The sequence below is a fragment of the Anomaloglossus baeobatrachus genome, chromosome 8 (genome assembly GCF_048569485.1).
Source record: "Anomaloglossus baeobatrachus isolate aAnoBae1 chromosome 8, aAnoBae1.hap1, whole genome shotgun sequence".
NCBI classification, from domain to species: domain Eukaryota; kingdom Metazoa; phylum Chordata; class Amphibia; order Anura; family Aromobatidae; genus Anomaloglossus; species Anomaloglossus baeobatrachus.
Window position 1 is genome coordinate 192,352,002 of NC_134360.1, and position 16,192 is coordinate 192,368,193.

The following is a 16,192-nucleotide window of genomic DNA, read 5'->3' on the forward strand; positions in this document are numbered from 1 at the left end:
ATACACGGCACTTCTATAGTTTAGAAGTAGATTCAATTTGCTGATGATGGTGAAATATGTCCGTGCATTTTTGATGATCTGTTTTTGAATGACTGTCTACGGAAGCGTAATCTGATTTAGTACAGATACTACGTCCCTGTCACAAGACCAAGCAGCCAACGAGATAAGTGCCTGACGTCCAGGCTACACGCGGAGTGACTAAACACTGCAGGAAGCAAATCACAATATCTACAGTACAATAATACTACTCAATGTATGAAAAACAGCTAAAGAAAAAAAGTAAGAGCAATAAACTATTTCATGGTCAATCCGAATGAATCCCACTGATGGGAGTACCATCAATATAAAGTGTAATGCTGCAAGCAACAGAACTCCAAGGAGGTTGTTAAAGGGAGTCTGTCATCAGGTGTATGCTTCCCAAACTAAAGGAAGAATAGAGGGGCAGAGACCCGGATACCAGCACTAGGTCACTTACTGACTTCTTGCTGTAGTTTGGATATCACTGCAGCTCTGCTAGTCTTCTCAATGCTGAGCTCTATATAACCCCGTCCACACCACTGCTTGACAGCTGCCACCTACACTGTGCATAGCCAAAAATCTGCTAATCAATAGTGGAGGTGTTGATAACCAGAGCTCATGAATTAGCAGAAGTGCATAGCACATTTTTGTCATAGAGAAGAATAGCAGAGATGCAGCACGTAACATTAGTGTTTTATCAAAACTACAGCAAGAAGGCGAGTAAGTGACACATCGCTAAACTCAGGGCTTTTGTCCCTTCTTTATATCGTTCACAGATAGGGTATCAAAAACCCAGTGACAAATTCCCTTTAATGTGGACCTGTTTTCTCTCTTGACATTGCTATTAGGGGTGTGTCACTAAATACATCAGAAAAAACGTGGCACTCCAATTTGTGTAGCAAATGTTATTAAGGCAATCCAAAGAAAAATTAGTAACGTTTCGACCATTAATCCTGTGGCTTCATCAGACACGGATTGCATTGTAGACAGTTAGAGGTGCATCTCTGCACACAGTTAGGGGGTGCGTCGCCACACACGGTTAGTTGTGCTTCGCCACACACGATTAGGGGGGTGTCGCCACACACGGTTAGGGGCGTGTCACCACACATGGTTAGGGGCGCGTCGCCACACACGGTTAGGGGCGCGTCGCCACACACGGTTAGGGGTGCATCGCCACACGTAGTTAGGGGTGTGTCTCTCCACACAGTTAGGGGTGCGTCGCCACACACGGTTAGGGGTGTGTCTCTCCACACAGTTAGGGGTGCATCGCCACACACGGTTAGGGGTGCATCGCCACACACGGTTAGGGGTGCGTCGCCACACACGGTTAGGGGTGCGTCGCCACACACGGTTAGGGGTGCGTCGCCACACACGGTTAGGGGTGCGTCGCCACACACGGTTAGGGGTGCGTCGCCACACACGGTGAGGGGTGCGTTGCCAAACACGGTTAGGGGTGCATCGCAAACACACGGTTAGGGGCGCGTCGCAACACACGGTTAGGGGTGCGTCGCCACACACGGTTAGGGGTGCATCGCCACACACGGTTAGGGGTGCATCGCCACACACGGTTAGGGGTGCATCGCCACACACGGTTAGGGGTGCGTCGCCACACACGGTTAGGGGTGCGTCGCCACACACGGTTAGGGGTGCGTCGCCACACACGGTTAGGGGTGCGTCGCCACACACGGTTAGGGGTGCGTCGCCACACACGGTGAGGGGTGCGTTGCCAAACACGGTTAGGGGTGCATCGCAAACACACGGTTAGGGGCGCGTCGCAACACACGGTTAGGGGTGCGTCGCAAACACACGGTTAGGGGTGCGTTGTCACACACAGTTAGGGGTGCATCGTCACACACAGTTAGGGGTGCGTCGCCACACACAGTTAGGGGTGCGTCGCCACACACAGTTAGGGGTGCGTCGCCACACACAGTTAGGGGTGCGTCGCCACACACAGTTAGGGGTGCGTCGCCACACACAGTTAGGGATGAACATTACACACTCCCTTAAAGAATAAACAAATTATAGGCTAAAACTGAATAATCAAAGAACAGCTAAAATAATTTTAGGGTATAAACGATTGTAAGATAAAACTAAACAATATAATACGATATCCCATCATATATGGTTATATTATTTACACTGGACTCTGCTTGTCTATTAGAAACTCTAATTGCATTGTTGAATCAGACGCTCCAGATGATAACATTGCAGATAACCATATAACTAATGACTGATCACTGGATCAAAACATAAACATAAAGCAAAGGGAATGATATCGCTCCCCCCATTAGAAGAGGTCAATGACCTCATGTGCAGCTGCTCTAGAGCTACAGACAGGTCTGTGCTGTCCTGCGCATGCCAGGGCCTGTGGATTGTGCAGATGGCAGTGACAGGCTGAGATTCTGCTGGGCATCGGCTCTACTCTCCCTTCATCTAATAGTTAAATTCTGAAAGATGTTACAGAAGATTTTCGACTGAATTTGGAAAAAAATGAAGTACGGTATATAATGTATAGTACATATTACAACAACCTGCATTCAAATTAATGAAAGGGACCCCCAGAATGTGGGAGGTAAAAAACGGAATCAGGTTTATAAGCTCCTATAAAATAGGGACATTTCCTAATTCCAACACTTTCTAGGCTACTTGCTGTAGTTTTGATAACATAACTGTTTCTTGCTCAAAGGCTACTGGAAGTAAGTACGGTACATCATTGATGATGCACTTGTCATTTTACATAAATTACGGACAGCCTCTGATTCCACCAGTGTGGCCCTTACTGGGCTACTTGCTGTAGTTTTGATAATATAACTGATCCTTGCTCGATGACTACTGGAAATAAATAGATCATTCGCAATACACTTTTCATTGTACATAAATTAGGGACAGTCCCTGATTCCAATATTGTGGCACTTACTGGGCTACTTGCTGTAGTTTTGATAATATAACCGTTATTTGCTCAAAAACTACTGGAAGTAAGTACATCATTGACGATACACTTATCATTTTACATAAATTATGGACAGTCTCTGATTCCACTAGTGTGGCACTTACTGGGCTACTTTCTGTGTAGTTTAGATAACATAACTGTTCTTTGCTCAAAGGCTACTGGAAGTAAGTAGATAATTGATGATACACTTTTCATTTTACATAAATTAGGGACAGTCCCTGATTCCAACAGTGTTGCATTTACTGGGCTACTTGCTGTACTTCTGATAATATAATACAATTATAAGTAAGTAGATCATTGACGATAGACTTTTAGTTTCACATAAAATAGGGACAGTCCCTGATTGGAACATTGTGGCACTTATTGGGCTACTTGCTGTAGTTTTGATAATATAACTGTTCTTTGGTCAAAGGCTACTGGAAATAAGTAGATCATTGACAATACACTTATCATATCATTTTACATAAATTATGGACAGTCTCTGATTCCATCAGTGTGGCACTTACTGGGCTACTTGCTGTAGTTTAGATAATATAACTGTTCTCTGCTCAAAGACTACTGGAAGTAAGTAGATCACTGACAATACACTTTTCATTTTACATAAATTAAAAACAGTCCCTGATTCCAACAGTGTGGCACTTCCTGGGCTTGTTGTTTTTTCTTCACGTACTGGGCTACTTGCTGTAGTTTTGATTGTATAATACTATTAGAAGTAAGTTGATCATTGACGATACACTTTTAGTTTTACATAAAATAGGGACAGTCCCTGATTCCATCAGTGTGGCACTTACTATTCTACTTGCTGTAGTTTTGATAATATAATACTATTAGAAGTAAGTAGATCATTGACGATACACTTTTAGTTTTACATAAAATAGGGACAGACCCTGATTCCAACATTGAGGCACTTACTGGCCTTTTTGCTGTAGTTTTGATAATATAACTGTTCTTTGCTCAAAGACTACTGGAAGTAAGTAGATCATTGACTTTGCATTTTTCATTTTTACAGACAAATATGCACCAAAAATGTATTCATCTAATGCTTTTAAAATAAACGGTGCCGATGTCATCAGTGTTTTGGGTCAGTGTCATCCGTGTGTCCATTTTTACCATCAGTCATCAGTGTTTTTCACAGATGGATAAATAAATAACTTACACAGCTATTCATGTACTTTTATTTTGAAAAATAGAAAAAAAAACAACGATATAATTTCTGGAATCTCACATGAATCCATCAAATCTTTGAAGCGTTGCGAGCACTCAGCACATAAACCACTGCCGGAGGTCGCAGTGTTTATAAACAAATCAATAATAACAATATGTTATTAATGATAATAACAATAAGGCTATGTGTCCACGCTGCGGAAAATGCGCAGATTTTGCCGCGGATTTCTCACTGAAAAGCTGCGGATTTCCCGAAAATCTGCAGCACAGGCACTTCCCAGCCATTTCTATGGCATTTTGGAAATGCTGTGCCCATGCTGCGGATTTTTCCGCAGCGGATTTCATGCGGATTTTGATCCGGAAAAATCTGCAACATGTCAATTATTGTTGCGGATTTTCATCCGGATTTTGCCTTTAAAATTGAAAAAAAAAAAAATAGCAAAATCCGCATCAAAATCCGCATCAAATCCGCGGTAAATCCGCACCTGCGGATTTTGCGGGAAAGCTGCGGATTTTGATGCAGAAAAATCCGCAGCTACATTCTCCCGTGGACACATAGCCTAAGGCTATGTGCCCACGGGACTATGTAGCTGCGGATTTGCCGCGGATTTTGATGCGGATTTTGCGTTTTTTTTTTTTTTCAATTTTAAAGGCAAAATCCGGATGAAAATCCGCAACAATAAGGCTATGTGTCCACGGGAGAATGTACCTGCGGATTTTTCTGCATCAAAATCCGCAGCTTTCCCGCAAAATCCGCAGGTGCGGATTTGCCGCGGATTTTGCTATTTTTTTTTTTTTTCCATTTTAAAGGCAAAATCCGGATGAAAATCCGCAACAATAATTGACATGTTGCAGATTTTTCCGGATCAAAATCCGCACGAAATCCGCTGCGGAAAAATCCGCAGCATGGGCACAGCATTTCCAAAATGCCATAGAAATGGCTGGGAAGTGCCTGAGCTGCAGATTTTCGGGAAATCCGCGGCTTTTCCGCGAGAAATCCGCGGCAAAATCCGCGCATTTTCCACAGCGTGGGCACATAGCCTAAATGACATGCTGCAGATTTTTCCGCACGAAAATCCGCACAATTTCCGCTGTGGTAAAATCCGCAGCGTGGGCACAGCATTTCCCAAATGCCATAGAAATGGCTGGGAAGTAGCTGTGCTGCAGATTTTCGGAAAACCCGCGGCTTTTCCGCGAGAAATCCGCGGCAAAATCCGCGCATTTTCCGCAGCGTGGGCACATAGCCTAAGTGTCACCAATTGACAAAATATTTATATTAAAAGAAAATAATGAAATCTCTGATCTATCCATATCAGGGTGGTTTGGCACTCAGGTGCCCTGATTCTGGAGGACACTCGCAGCCCACCCATTGCATCAATGTTTAAGATACCACAAGTAAGCCTGGAACAATTTGTAGATCAGCGTTCAGCATCTCATGGGAATGTGTAACGAGAAGGAAAGCCATACCCTGTAATTCAATGAGATTCAGGGCAGAAGTGATGCTCCGGGAGATGGTCCTATTAGGAACAGCTGTGGCGCGCGGAGACGCGGTGCGTGCCGCCTGTTGCACTGAGCAGAACACACACGGCTTATAGGAAACAGGTGAAACACGAGGGAGGATTTATTCCATCGTAAATGACCAGAGACAGAATTTATAAATTTATATCCAATTTCCTTATAACTTTATTGGGATAAAGACCAACTTCCCTTCAAAGACCAGCTATGAGCCCGGAAGGCAACACTGCAAACACACGAGCGTTCCCACCAGGATGTTATTGTGCAGTTTATATGTTGTTGCGGTGTACGGTAATTAACATAAACTAAGCAATCTGCATTACATCACACCATATGGACATTTAACCACTTTGATGCTGTTTGCTGAACACCAGCAGCAAGCTTTACAGAACCACTACCTCCAGCATGCCCGGTCAGAAGGACACCTGATTCATTAGTGGGGTGCAGTATAACATCCGTCCATAAATCTGTATACACTAAAGGGCCATTTACACGCTGCGACATCGCTAACGATATATCGTCGGGGTCATGTTGTTAGTGACGCACATCCGGCATCGTTAGCGACATCGCAGCGTGTGACAGGCAGGAGCGACCTTAAACGATCGCAAAAGAGACAAAAATCGTTGGTATATGACATATATACCAACAGACAAAGAAGTTGTGTGTTGCAGAACTTTTTTGCCAATGGATTTCTGCAGGATCCGCTCTTAAGGCTATGTGCCCACGGGACTCTACCCGCGGATATATCCGCAGGTACGTCCGCAGGTTTCCTGCAGCTGATCCCCGGAAACCGCAGCTATCCATTGCTGCGGGATTCCAGCGAAATATCTACGGTAAAACTGCGGACATTCGTGCGACTTACCTGCGGAAGTCCCATCCTGCATCTCCATAGTGGAGGGCCGGGACTTCCGCAGGAATAATTGACATGCAGTTACGTGCGGCTGCGGGACATCCGCAGCATATTCCGCAGCCGCACATACCGCAGCATGGACACAGCACTCCCCATGTTTCATAGGATAACATGGGGAGAGTCTGTTCTTGCTAAAACCTCCGGATTTATCTAGAAAATCCAGATAAATCCGCAGGTTTTCCGCGGCAAAATCCACGGATAGAGAGTCCCGTGGGCACATAGCCTTAATGGGTCGGTTATCACTTGTGTCGCACTGTGATGAAGGGATAATACTGATATAATATAATCATCTTATACAAAGCGCCCAAATATGTTAAGCCTGGCTCCACACATTGTGCATTAGGTGCGGATTTTACATGTGTGTGTCCAAAATGAAATCCGCAGTGTGCTACATCTAAAAATGTCCAAACTATTTCTTGCAGAAAACCACCAAAAAGGCAACAGTTGGGTATACACTCCACATTGAAATGAATGGGTAAAATCTGCACCAAAAATGGACTTTTCCGCAACAGAAATTGGTATCTGGCAAAAGGGAACGATTTCCAAGTGTTTTCTTTCTATACTATAAAAAAACACAGCATGAAATGAAAGGGGTTGTCCAGTGAAAAGAAGTCATCACCTATCCGTAAGATGATAACCTGGTCATCGGTGGTCGCAGCGACCCCAGGAGCAGCACCAGTCGGAAGATTGGAGAACTTGTGTTACCAATGCTGTACTATTAACCACCTTAGGCTCCTTTCAAATTGCGTTTTTACCTACATTCACTGGTCCCGTTGGAGCATCCGTCCAAACCCCCCTCTCCTCCTGCAAAAATGTGTTTTGGACACACGCCGATGAGGCCATTGACTATAATGGAGCAGACTCCGGTAGCGTGTGTTCTGTCTTGCACCATTTTCGGGCATATACGTTTTCTGAAGGCGGACACCTGAACCTAGTCTACTAAAATCTACGAAAACGGTGCACAACAGAGCACACGGTGACTCAGTCTGCTCCATTATAGTCAATGGCCCCATCGGTGTATGCGTTCGAAACACGTTTTGCAGGGGGGGGGATTAGTTCGGACGGATGCCCCGACGGGACCAGTGAATGTAGGTAAAAACGCAATGTGAAAGCGGCCTTACAGGTAGGGCACTCGATCATCACTCCATTCATTCCCTATGGGGCTGCCGGTACCAGCCGAGTTCAGCACTCAGCATCTCCATAGGAAAGGAATGGAGTGGTGCAGATCGATAGGGGTCCGATTGGTCAGATCTCCACTGATCACCCAGTTATCACTCTCTCTACTAATATCCGTCCTTGCACACTTACTATGCACCATAACCAGAGACCAAAGTTGGGAAACAGCAATCAATGACAAAATATACTACAAACTTAAAATCCATTGACATTTGTATAGTTCAGTGGCCCCCAACCAGCGGCTCACAACCCACCCAATGTGCGCTCAACATAGGAGCTGTGGGTAACACGACATCTACATAACACGTCTTATCCTACAGGTTATGCCTTTGCCCTACAAACAGAAAAATGAATTAAAATGTCGCCATTTGTGTTTCTCCACACTCATTATATTTCACTTTTTTATTTGAGTGCGGCTCTCGACCATCCCTCAAAGTGGAGTGTGACTCACTCTGCGTTACAGAGCACACACAGATGCAGCAGAGCTGAGTATGTCACTTGTAATAGAGGACTCGTGCGTCCTAAGGCTGAGCTCACAGGTCCAGTAATCATCCGTTAGGACGGATCCAGCACCAATCTCTTTGCAAAAAACTTTTGCAAACACAGCTTTTTTGTCCATTTTGAAAAAAATTGATTTTTGGAGGATTTTTACATCGAAGTCTATGGAAAACAGATCCATTAACTGATTGCAATGGAATCTTCTGCTTTTCTTGCTTTTGTAAAGAATCAATTTTTTGCTTACTGGCGGAGTACGATAAATAGCAATCCATTAAGGCTGCTTTCACACATCCGTTTTTTGCCGTGCGGCACAATACGGCGCTCTGCAGAAAAAACGCAACCGTTTTCTTTTGCCGCCGGTTGCGTTTTTTCCCGCATAGACTTGCATTAGAGCCGTATTGTGCCGCATGGCCTGGCGTTGCGTCCGGTTTTTGCCGGATGCGGCATATTTAGCCGATGTGGCGGCCAGATGGAACGTTGCCTGGCACGTTTTTTTGTGTGGTGAATTCACAATACAAGGCTAACCCGGATGCGGTTTTTTGTACTGCGCATGCTCAGTATCAAGCCACATCCGTCAAAAACCGAACGGGCCGCATGGAAAAACTTATGCAACGGATCCATTTTTTTCGCCGCATCCGTTGTATAGGTTTTTGAGCCAGATTGTGCCGCTCAGCATAAACCGGATGTGTGAAAGCAACCTAACAGATCCATTTTTCATAGACACCAGTGTTAAAAAAACCCGGATCCTGCAAAAATTAATGTTTTTAAAACGGACAAAAAAGTTGCGTTTGCACAAGTTTTTTGCCAACAGATGGATGCTGGATAAGTCGTAACGCATGATTACTGGACATGTGAACACAGCCTTAGGCCCTGTGCACACACTGCGTTTTTATGCGTTGTTTGGGTACAGTTTTGGTCCCAGAACTGCACGCATTTTCTTCCCCAGCAAAGTCTATGAGAATTTGTTTTTGCTGTCCGCACAGTGCAGCTTTTTTTTTTGGCTGCGTCTTTGTGGTGTCAATTCTTTCTGCATTTTTAAGGTCTTCCAGTCAATAGATTTTACTTAAAAAAGCACTGCGAAAACGCAGCAAAAAATGCAGTAAGGCTATGTGCGCACGCTGCGTTTTTGTGCTTTTTTTTGCTGAAAAAAACGCAACCGCGGCAAAAACGCATCGGTAAAAACGCATTTCGGTGCGTTTTTGGCTGCGTTTTTGATCTCTGCGTTTTGCTGTGATTTTCCAATGCATTGCATGGGGGAAAAATGCAGAAAAACGCAGGAAAGAATTGACATGACCATTTTTTTTTTTCAGCTCAAAAATGCAGCAAAAAAAAGTTGTGTGTGGACAGCAAAAATGAAAACTCATAGACTTTGCTGGGGAAGAAAAGTCATGCAGTTTTCAGCCCAAAAAGAGACCCGAAAAACGCGCAAAAAAAGCCGTGAAAAACGTACTGCGCGCACATAGCCTAAAAGGCAGCAAAAAATACAGTGCAGGGTTTTTTTAGGACTAAAAACATGCATCTTTGTGGTCACCACAAAGATGCAGCGTGCACACATAGCCTTACAGAGCATACACAGATACTGTACAGCAGAGCTGGATTTGTCACTTGGTACCACGCATTGTAATAGGAGTCATCCATCCTAATGCGGAGTTCTCATGTCCAGTAATCATCCATTAGAACAGATCCATTGGCCAAAAAAATTGTCTACACACAACTGTTTTCTCTTTATTGAAAAAGTAGATTTTTGCAGGATCCGTTTTTTAACATTGGAGTCTATGGGAAACGGATCCGTTAACGTATTATTATTTTCCTTAATTTGTAAAGGATCTGTTTTTTGCTAACTGGATCCGTTTCAAATAGCAATGAGTTCCCAGATCAGTTTTCCATAGAATTCAATGTTAAAAAAACGGATCCTGTATAAATCAAATTTTTCAAAACAAAAAAGTGGTGTTTGCAGAACTTTTTTGCGGATGGATCCGCTCTAACGCATGATTACTGGACATGTGCACTCAGCCTTACGGAGTATACACAGATGCAGCAGAGCTGAGTGTGTTATTCGGTACCACGTGTAGTAATTGAGGACTCGTGCCTATTAATTTAATCCCGGTTATCACAAAGGATTCCGCTCCGCTCCTTCCGCAGAGTCCAGAACACATTTCGTGGTTTTGATTTCTTGCCCAGGAGCTGACAATTGACGTTACCTGCGTACGACGAGCGCCAGCAGAGCAGAAGAACCGCACTCAGAAGCCGCACAGCCCTCATGTCTTCCTTCTGGGATTTTCCTTACAATTGCTGCAGTCCACTGATAAGTTTCCCCCCTTCTTGGTTATCTTATTTTTCTTCGCCGGAGCCTTCTGCAGCCTGGGAAGGAAAGAGAAGAAAACTTGAATCTGTAGCTGATGAAAACATCCTGCTGACATATCCCAATCCCCCCTCCTTACAGGACAGAGCGCAGAACATGAGCGCACAGCGCAGAACATGAGCGCACACTGACACTCACTATGGAGCACACACAACCTTATAGATTGACAACAGGATGCAAAAAACAGCGCAAACATCAGAAGACACCAGTCAGATCCACAGCAGCACATGCAGAGGCAGCCAGATGCTGGGGCAGCCCCTCCATGCAGGGATCACTGCTATTACCCACTGTCACTCCTCGCCCACACTCACACTCACCCTCCGCTCTCAGGCACAGGCTGTCCAGCTTCTGATGCCAGTTGTCAGTTCCCTCTGGGCTGAAGTTTCACGCATCTCCGGCTTTGGGACACTCCGAGCTGCAGAGAGGAAAAGAAGGGGGCTGGCTGCAGAGCTCCGGGGCGTGTCCGTATTCAGCCTGCGTCCCATACTGTACAGCAGCTGTCAGCCGTGCAGCGCAGGCGTGCTGCCGCCATCTGGTGGACGTGTTCAGTATGGCAGCTGACACACCGATTATACAAAACTAGAGTTCACACGTCCGGTAATCATCCATTAGAACGGATCCTGCAGCAATCTGCTGGGAAAATAGTTGTAATAAACAGAAATATAAAAAAATATTAAATAGAATGGTCTTGTTTTGCAGAATCATTAATTAAAGTGCATACATGGATTCTTCCATTATATCCACAATAATATATAAAAAGAAATGCACTGCAACAGCATTTAGGCTACGTGCACACATTTGTAGGCCATGTGCGCATGTTTGTAAACTATGTGCGCATGTTTGTAGGCCATGTGCGCACGTTTGTAGGCCATGTGCGCACGTTTGTAGGCCATGTGCGCACGTTTGTAAACTATGTGCGTATGTTTGTAGGCCATGTGCGCATGTTTGTAGGCCATGTGCGCACGTTTGTAAACTATGTGCGCATGTTTGTAGGCCATGTGCGTATGTTTGTAGGCCATGTGCGCACGTTTGTAGGCCATGTGCGCACGTTTGTAAACTATGTGCGTATGTTTGTAGGCTATGTGCGCACGTTTGTAGGCCATGTGCGCACGTTTGTAGGCCATGTGCGCACGTTTGTAGGCCATGTGCGCACGTTTGTAGGCCATGTGCGCACGTTTGTAGGCCATGTGCGCGTGTTTGTAGGCTATGTGCACATGTTTGTAGGCTATGTGTGCATGTTTGTAGGCTATGTGCGCATGTTTGTAGGCCATGTGCACATGTTTGTAGGCCATGTGCGCATGCTTGTAGGCCATGTGCGCAAGTTTGTAGGCCATGTGCGCATGTTTGTAGGCCATGTGCGCATTTGTAGGCTATGTGTGCGCGTTTGTAGGCTATGTGCGCACGTTTGTAGGCCATGTGCGCATGTTTGTAGGCCATGTGCGCATGTTTGTAGGCCATGTGCGCATGTTTGTAGGCCATGTGCGCACGTTTGTAGGCCATGTGCGCACGTTTGTAGGCCATGTGCGCACGTTTGTAGGCCATGTGCGCACGTTTGTAGGCCATGTGCGCACGTTTGTAGGCCATATGCGCGTGTTTGTAGGCTATGTGCACATGTTTGTAGGCTATGTGCACATGTTTGTAGGCTATGTGCGCATGTTTGTAGGCCATGTGCACATGTTTGTAGGCCATGTGCGCATGCTTGTAGGCCATGTGCGCAAGTTTGTAGGCCATGTGCGCATGTTTGTAGGCCATGTGCGCATTTGTAGGCTATGTGTGCGCGTTTGTAGGCTATGTGCGCACGTTTGTAGGCCATGTGCGCATGTTTGTAGGCCATGTGCGCATGTTTGTAGGCTATGTGCGCATGTTTGTAGGCTATGTGCGCACGTTTGTAGGCCATGTGCGCATGTTGTTTTTTGTGAGCTTAAAAAAGCATGTTTTGGCAGGAAAAAAGTGCGTTTTTGACACATATGTTCACACACTGCATCTTTTGCTGCATTTTTCGTGCGTCTTTGAGGTCACAAAGATGCACCTACTGTAAATTCTCCCAGCAAAGTCTATGAGATTTCTATCTTGCGGTCCACACCGGGCATCATTTTTTTTGGCTGCGTTTTTCAAGATGCAGCATGTCAATTATTTTTGCCTTTGTAGGCTATGTGCGCACACAGGATTTTTTTGACGCTGCATTTTTGTGCGCTTTTGGAGGCTAAAAACGCACAAAAACCCACCCGTGGCAAAAACACATTAGTTTCAGTGTGTTTTTGGCTGTGTTTTGCTGTTTTTGATCTCTGCGTCTTTCCAGTGCATTGCATGGGTGAAAAACGCAGTAAAACGCAAAAAATAATAAAAAATAATTTTTGCAATTTGGTTTCATTAAAAATGTTGCACCGTTTGGCTTTTAGGGCACATTCCCGCTGTGACCTTTTGATGGTGCGGAATTTCTGAACCTATTACGAAATTAGGTTACTTATATTTTTCATTGTGTTTCTAACATGCATTTTTATCTCGTTTTTGAGTGTAGGTTTTTTTTGTCTGTTTGGTGTGTCATGCTCTAAATAAAGCCACTATGATGTTGATACTTCTTGGTATTTGGCTTTGATGCAGTTTGTTGCCCAAATCTATCTGTCTATCTTTATGCCAGCAAAGTCATTGAGAATCCTGAAGTGCTGTGCGCACGTTGCTTCTTTTTTACTTGCAGATTTGGTGCAGAAAATAATCTACAGCATGTCAATTGCTGGGGCATTTTTTCATGCATTCTTTAGCCCTTCCACCCTTTGACTTCATTAAAAAATGCATGGCTCAAAATGCGTGTCTGAGTGCGTTTTGCTGCCAGAAGATGCAGATTTCATACAGAAAATTTCTGCACCAAATACTCAGCGTGCACACATAGCCTAAAACGTCACAAACATTTCTGCAAGTATAGCTTGCGCAAAAGATTGGGATTTTTTTTAATTAAACCTGCAATTTTAAGCAATCCACAATAGTCACCTAAGGAATTAAAGGGTGCTTTACACGCTGTGATATCGCTAACGATTTATCGTCGGGGTCACGGCGTTAGTGACGCACATCCGGCGTCGTTAGCGACATCACAGCGTGTGACACATACGAGCGACCTTCAACGATCGCAAAAGTGGTAAAAATCGTTGGTGTTGGAGAGGTCGTCCAAACACCAAATATCGTTGTCTGGTGAGTAGCGATGTTGTTCTTCGTTCCTGCGGCAGCACACATCGCTGTGTGTGACACCGCATAAACGAGGAAACTCACCGTACCTGCGTCCACCGGAAATAAGGAAGGAAGGAGGTGGCGGCATGTTCCAGCCGCTCATCTCCGCCTCTCCTCTGCTATTGGACGGCTGCCGTGTGACATGGCTGTGACGCCGCACGAACCGCCCCCTTAGAAAGGAGACGGATCGCCGGCCACAGCAACGTCGCAGAGCAGGTAAGTCTGTGTGACGGGTGTTAGCGATGTTGTGCGGCATGGGCAGCGATTTGCCCGTGACGCACAACCGACGGGGGCGGGTACGCTCGCTAGCGATATCGGTACCGATGTCGCAGCGTGTAAAGTACCATTAAGACATCAGTGATTTTTGTTGTATGAAAAAAAAAAAAGGACCGATATTCTTTGGTATTTCATCACTGTGTCAGTTTTTACCATCAGTTGTTTCTTTGTGTGTATGAGACGTTTTCTGAGGCTTCTCCTATCAAACAAACATGATCAGACAATGCATGGATGGCATCGGATTGCTGTACGATTTCTTCACAGACCCATAGACTTGCATTAGCAAGTTTGATCTTTGGCTCGGATCAAAATTGGATATCTCTTTGCTTTGGTATGAACACTCAGGGCTGATATAGTAAGACTGGCATTGTGCACACCGGACTTTATGAGGGGCTCACTGAAGTAGGATATGCCAATTCATTAAGGCACATGCCACTTAAAGGGGATGTCTGGAACTTTATCATTGATGGCCTTTCCTCAGGATAGGTCATCAATGTCTGATCAGTGGGAGTGTGACACCCGACACTCCGGTCGATCAGATGTTAACAGTGTTACCAGCAGACAGCACTACTCAGTTGCGGAGTTGCACAGCACAGCTCCATCAACTGTACAGTGGCCGTGGCTTGGTACTGCACATCCACCCCTTAGTGATTAGAACAGGGAGCGGATCTGAAGTATTTAGCCGCGGCCACTATAGTGTTGACAACGCTGTGCAGCTCCTCAACTAAGTAGTTGCGGACGGCAGCCACACCAGGAAAAGCTGATCGCTTGGGGTGCCAGGTGTCGCACTCCCACTAATATACTGAGGATAGGCCATCAATGTAAAAGTCCTGGAAACCCCTTTAAGGAATTTGCCACATTCTCAGTGGCATGTGTCTCGCCAGAAAGTCTACTTCAGGCAATCACTATTCTCCAAATACTGTACTACTAATAGAAATTAATTGGAGTTATGGAAACAGCATAGCACAGCTGCGATCAGTTGTTTCAGTCACTCCATGTCTAATGGTTGGAGCCTGGATGGAATTATGCCAGTTTTAGACACAAAAAGATGAGGTGGGAATAGCCCTTTAAGATAAAGGTTCAAAGCTAAAAATATCTAACAACCTTTTTTATTCTCCCTTAAGTATCTCATCTTTTGCAAGCTTGGCCCAAGACACACGGCGGGAGAATCGTAGCGAATGGAATGCGATAAAACATCACATTCATGTCAGACCAATATTAGCCTGTGTGTCAGCGCACATGAGCAATTATTTTCTCAGCTCTAATTAGACTGAGAAAACAATCATAGCATGCTGCGAGTGTAATGCGATCCTTGTTTCTCTCGCACCCATTCAAGTCTATGGGGCGAGAGAAAAATCATACTGCACTCGCAGTACACCGGTGTAATGCGAGTGCAGAGCGAGAATGGCAATAGCCGGCAATGGAGCAGAGAGGGAGATAAATCCCTCCCTCCCCTACTCAGCAGCGGCCCGTCCCTCTTCAGAGCCAGCCGGCCCCTCCTCAGTGCCGGCCCGCCCCCCGCAGCTGTGGTCCGATTGCATGATCGGACCTCAGTCGCAGTGACACTTGCATGACACTCGGCTCCCGCTGTGCTGCCAGCGTGAGCCAAGTGTCATGCGAAGATTGCAGTAGTCCCCCGTGTGGCCCTGACCTAAGACTAGTGTCTTGCCGGCCTGCTCACTTGTCAGGGTCAGCTAGGGTCTAGGCACGTGATCATGCATGGGGAAGGGCCCTTCTAGAGTTCATAGGGAGTCCAGAGATCAGCCAAGGTGAGGTAGGTGGTCAACCCACTACTCTCTCTCTATCATCCATGCCTTCCTTTACGTCTTCCCTGGTTTTTCCTTTCTGTTGCACTGTTCGCCAGGTATCCTCTCACATCCGGTGTGACAATATCTACTTCTTATCTTCACAGCACATGCCATATAGAGTATCCACAATGAACATGCAACCTTAGCCCAAATGCAATGTCATCCAAGATAATGGGGGTATATCAAATACCCAGGTCCACAACTAAGGGGTACTTTGCACGCTGCAACATCGCTAGCATCGGCTAGCGATGCTGAGCGCGATAGTACCCGCCCCCGTCGCACATGCGATATCTTGT

At 45.5% G+C, this 16,192-nt stretch overlaps 1 protein-coding gene across 2 annotated transcripts in view; it reads right to left on the minus strand.

Moving 5' to 3' along the window:
• Positions 1–11,010, minus strand: part of TGFBR3 (transforming growth factor beta receptor 3) — a 295,682-nt gene extending 284,672 nt beyond the window's left edge. For both annotated transcript variants that reach the window (XM_075322319.1, XM_075322318.1), the window contains exons 1-2: positions 10,911–11,010; positions 10,433–10,592 (exon numbers count right to left, since the gene is read on the minus strand). In XM_075322319.1, coding sequence (XP_075178434.1) covers positions 10,433–10,493 — 61 coding nt within the window. In that variant the 5' untranslated portion in view covers positions 10,494–10,592; positions 10,911–11,010. The remainder of the gene's footprint in view (positions 1–10,432; positions 10,593–10,910) is intronic.
• Positions 11,011–16,192: the final 5,182 nt, after the last annotated feature.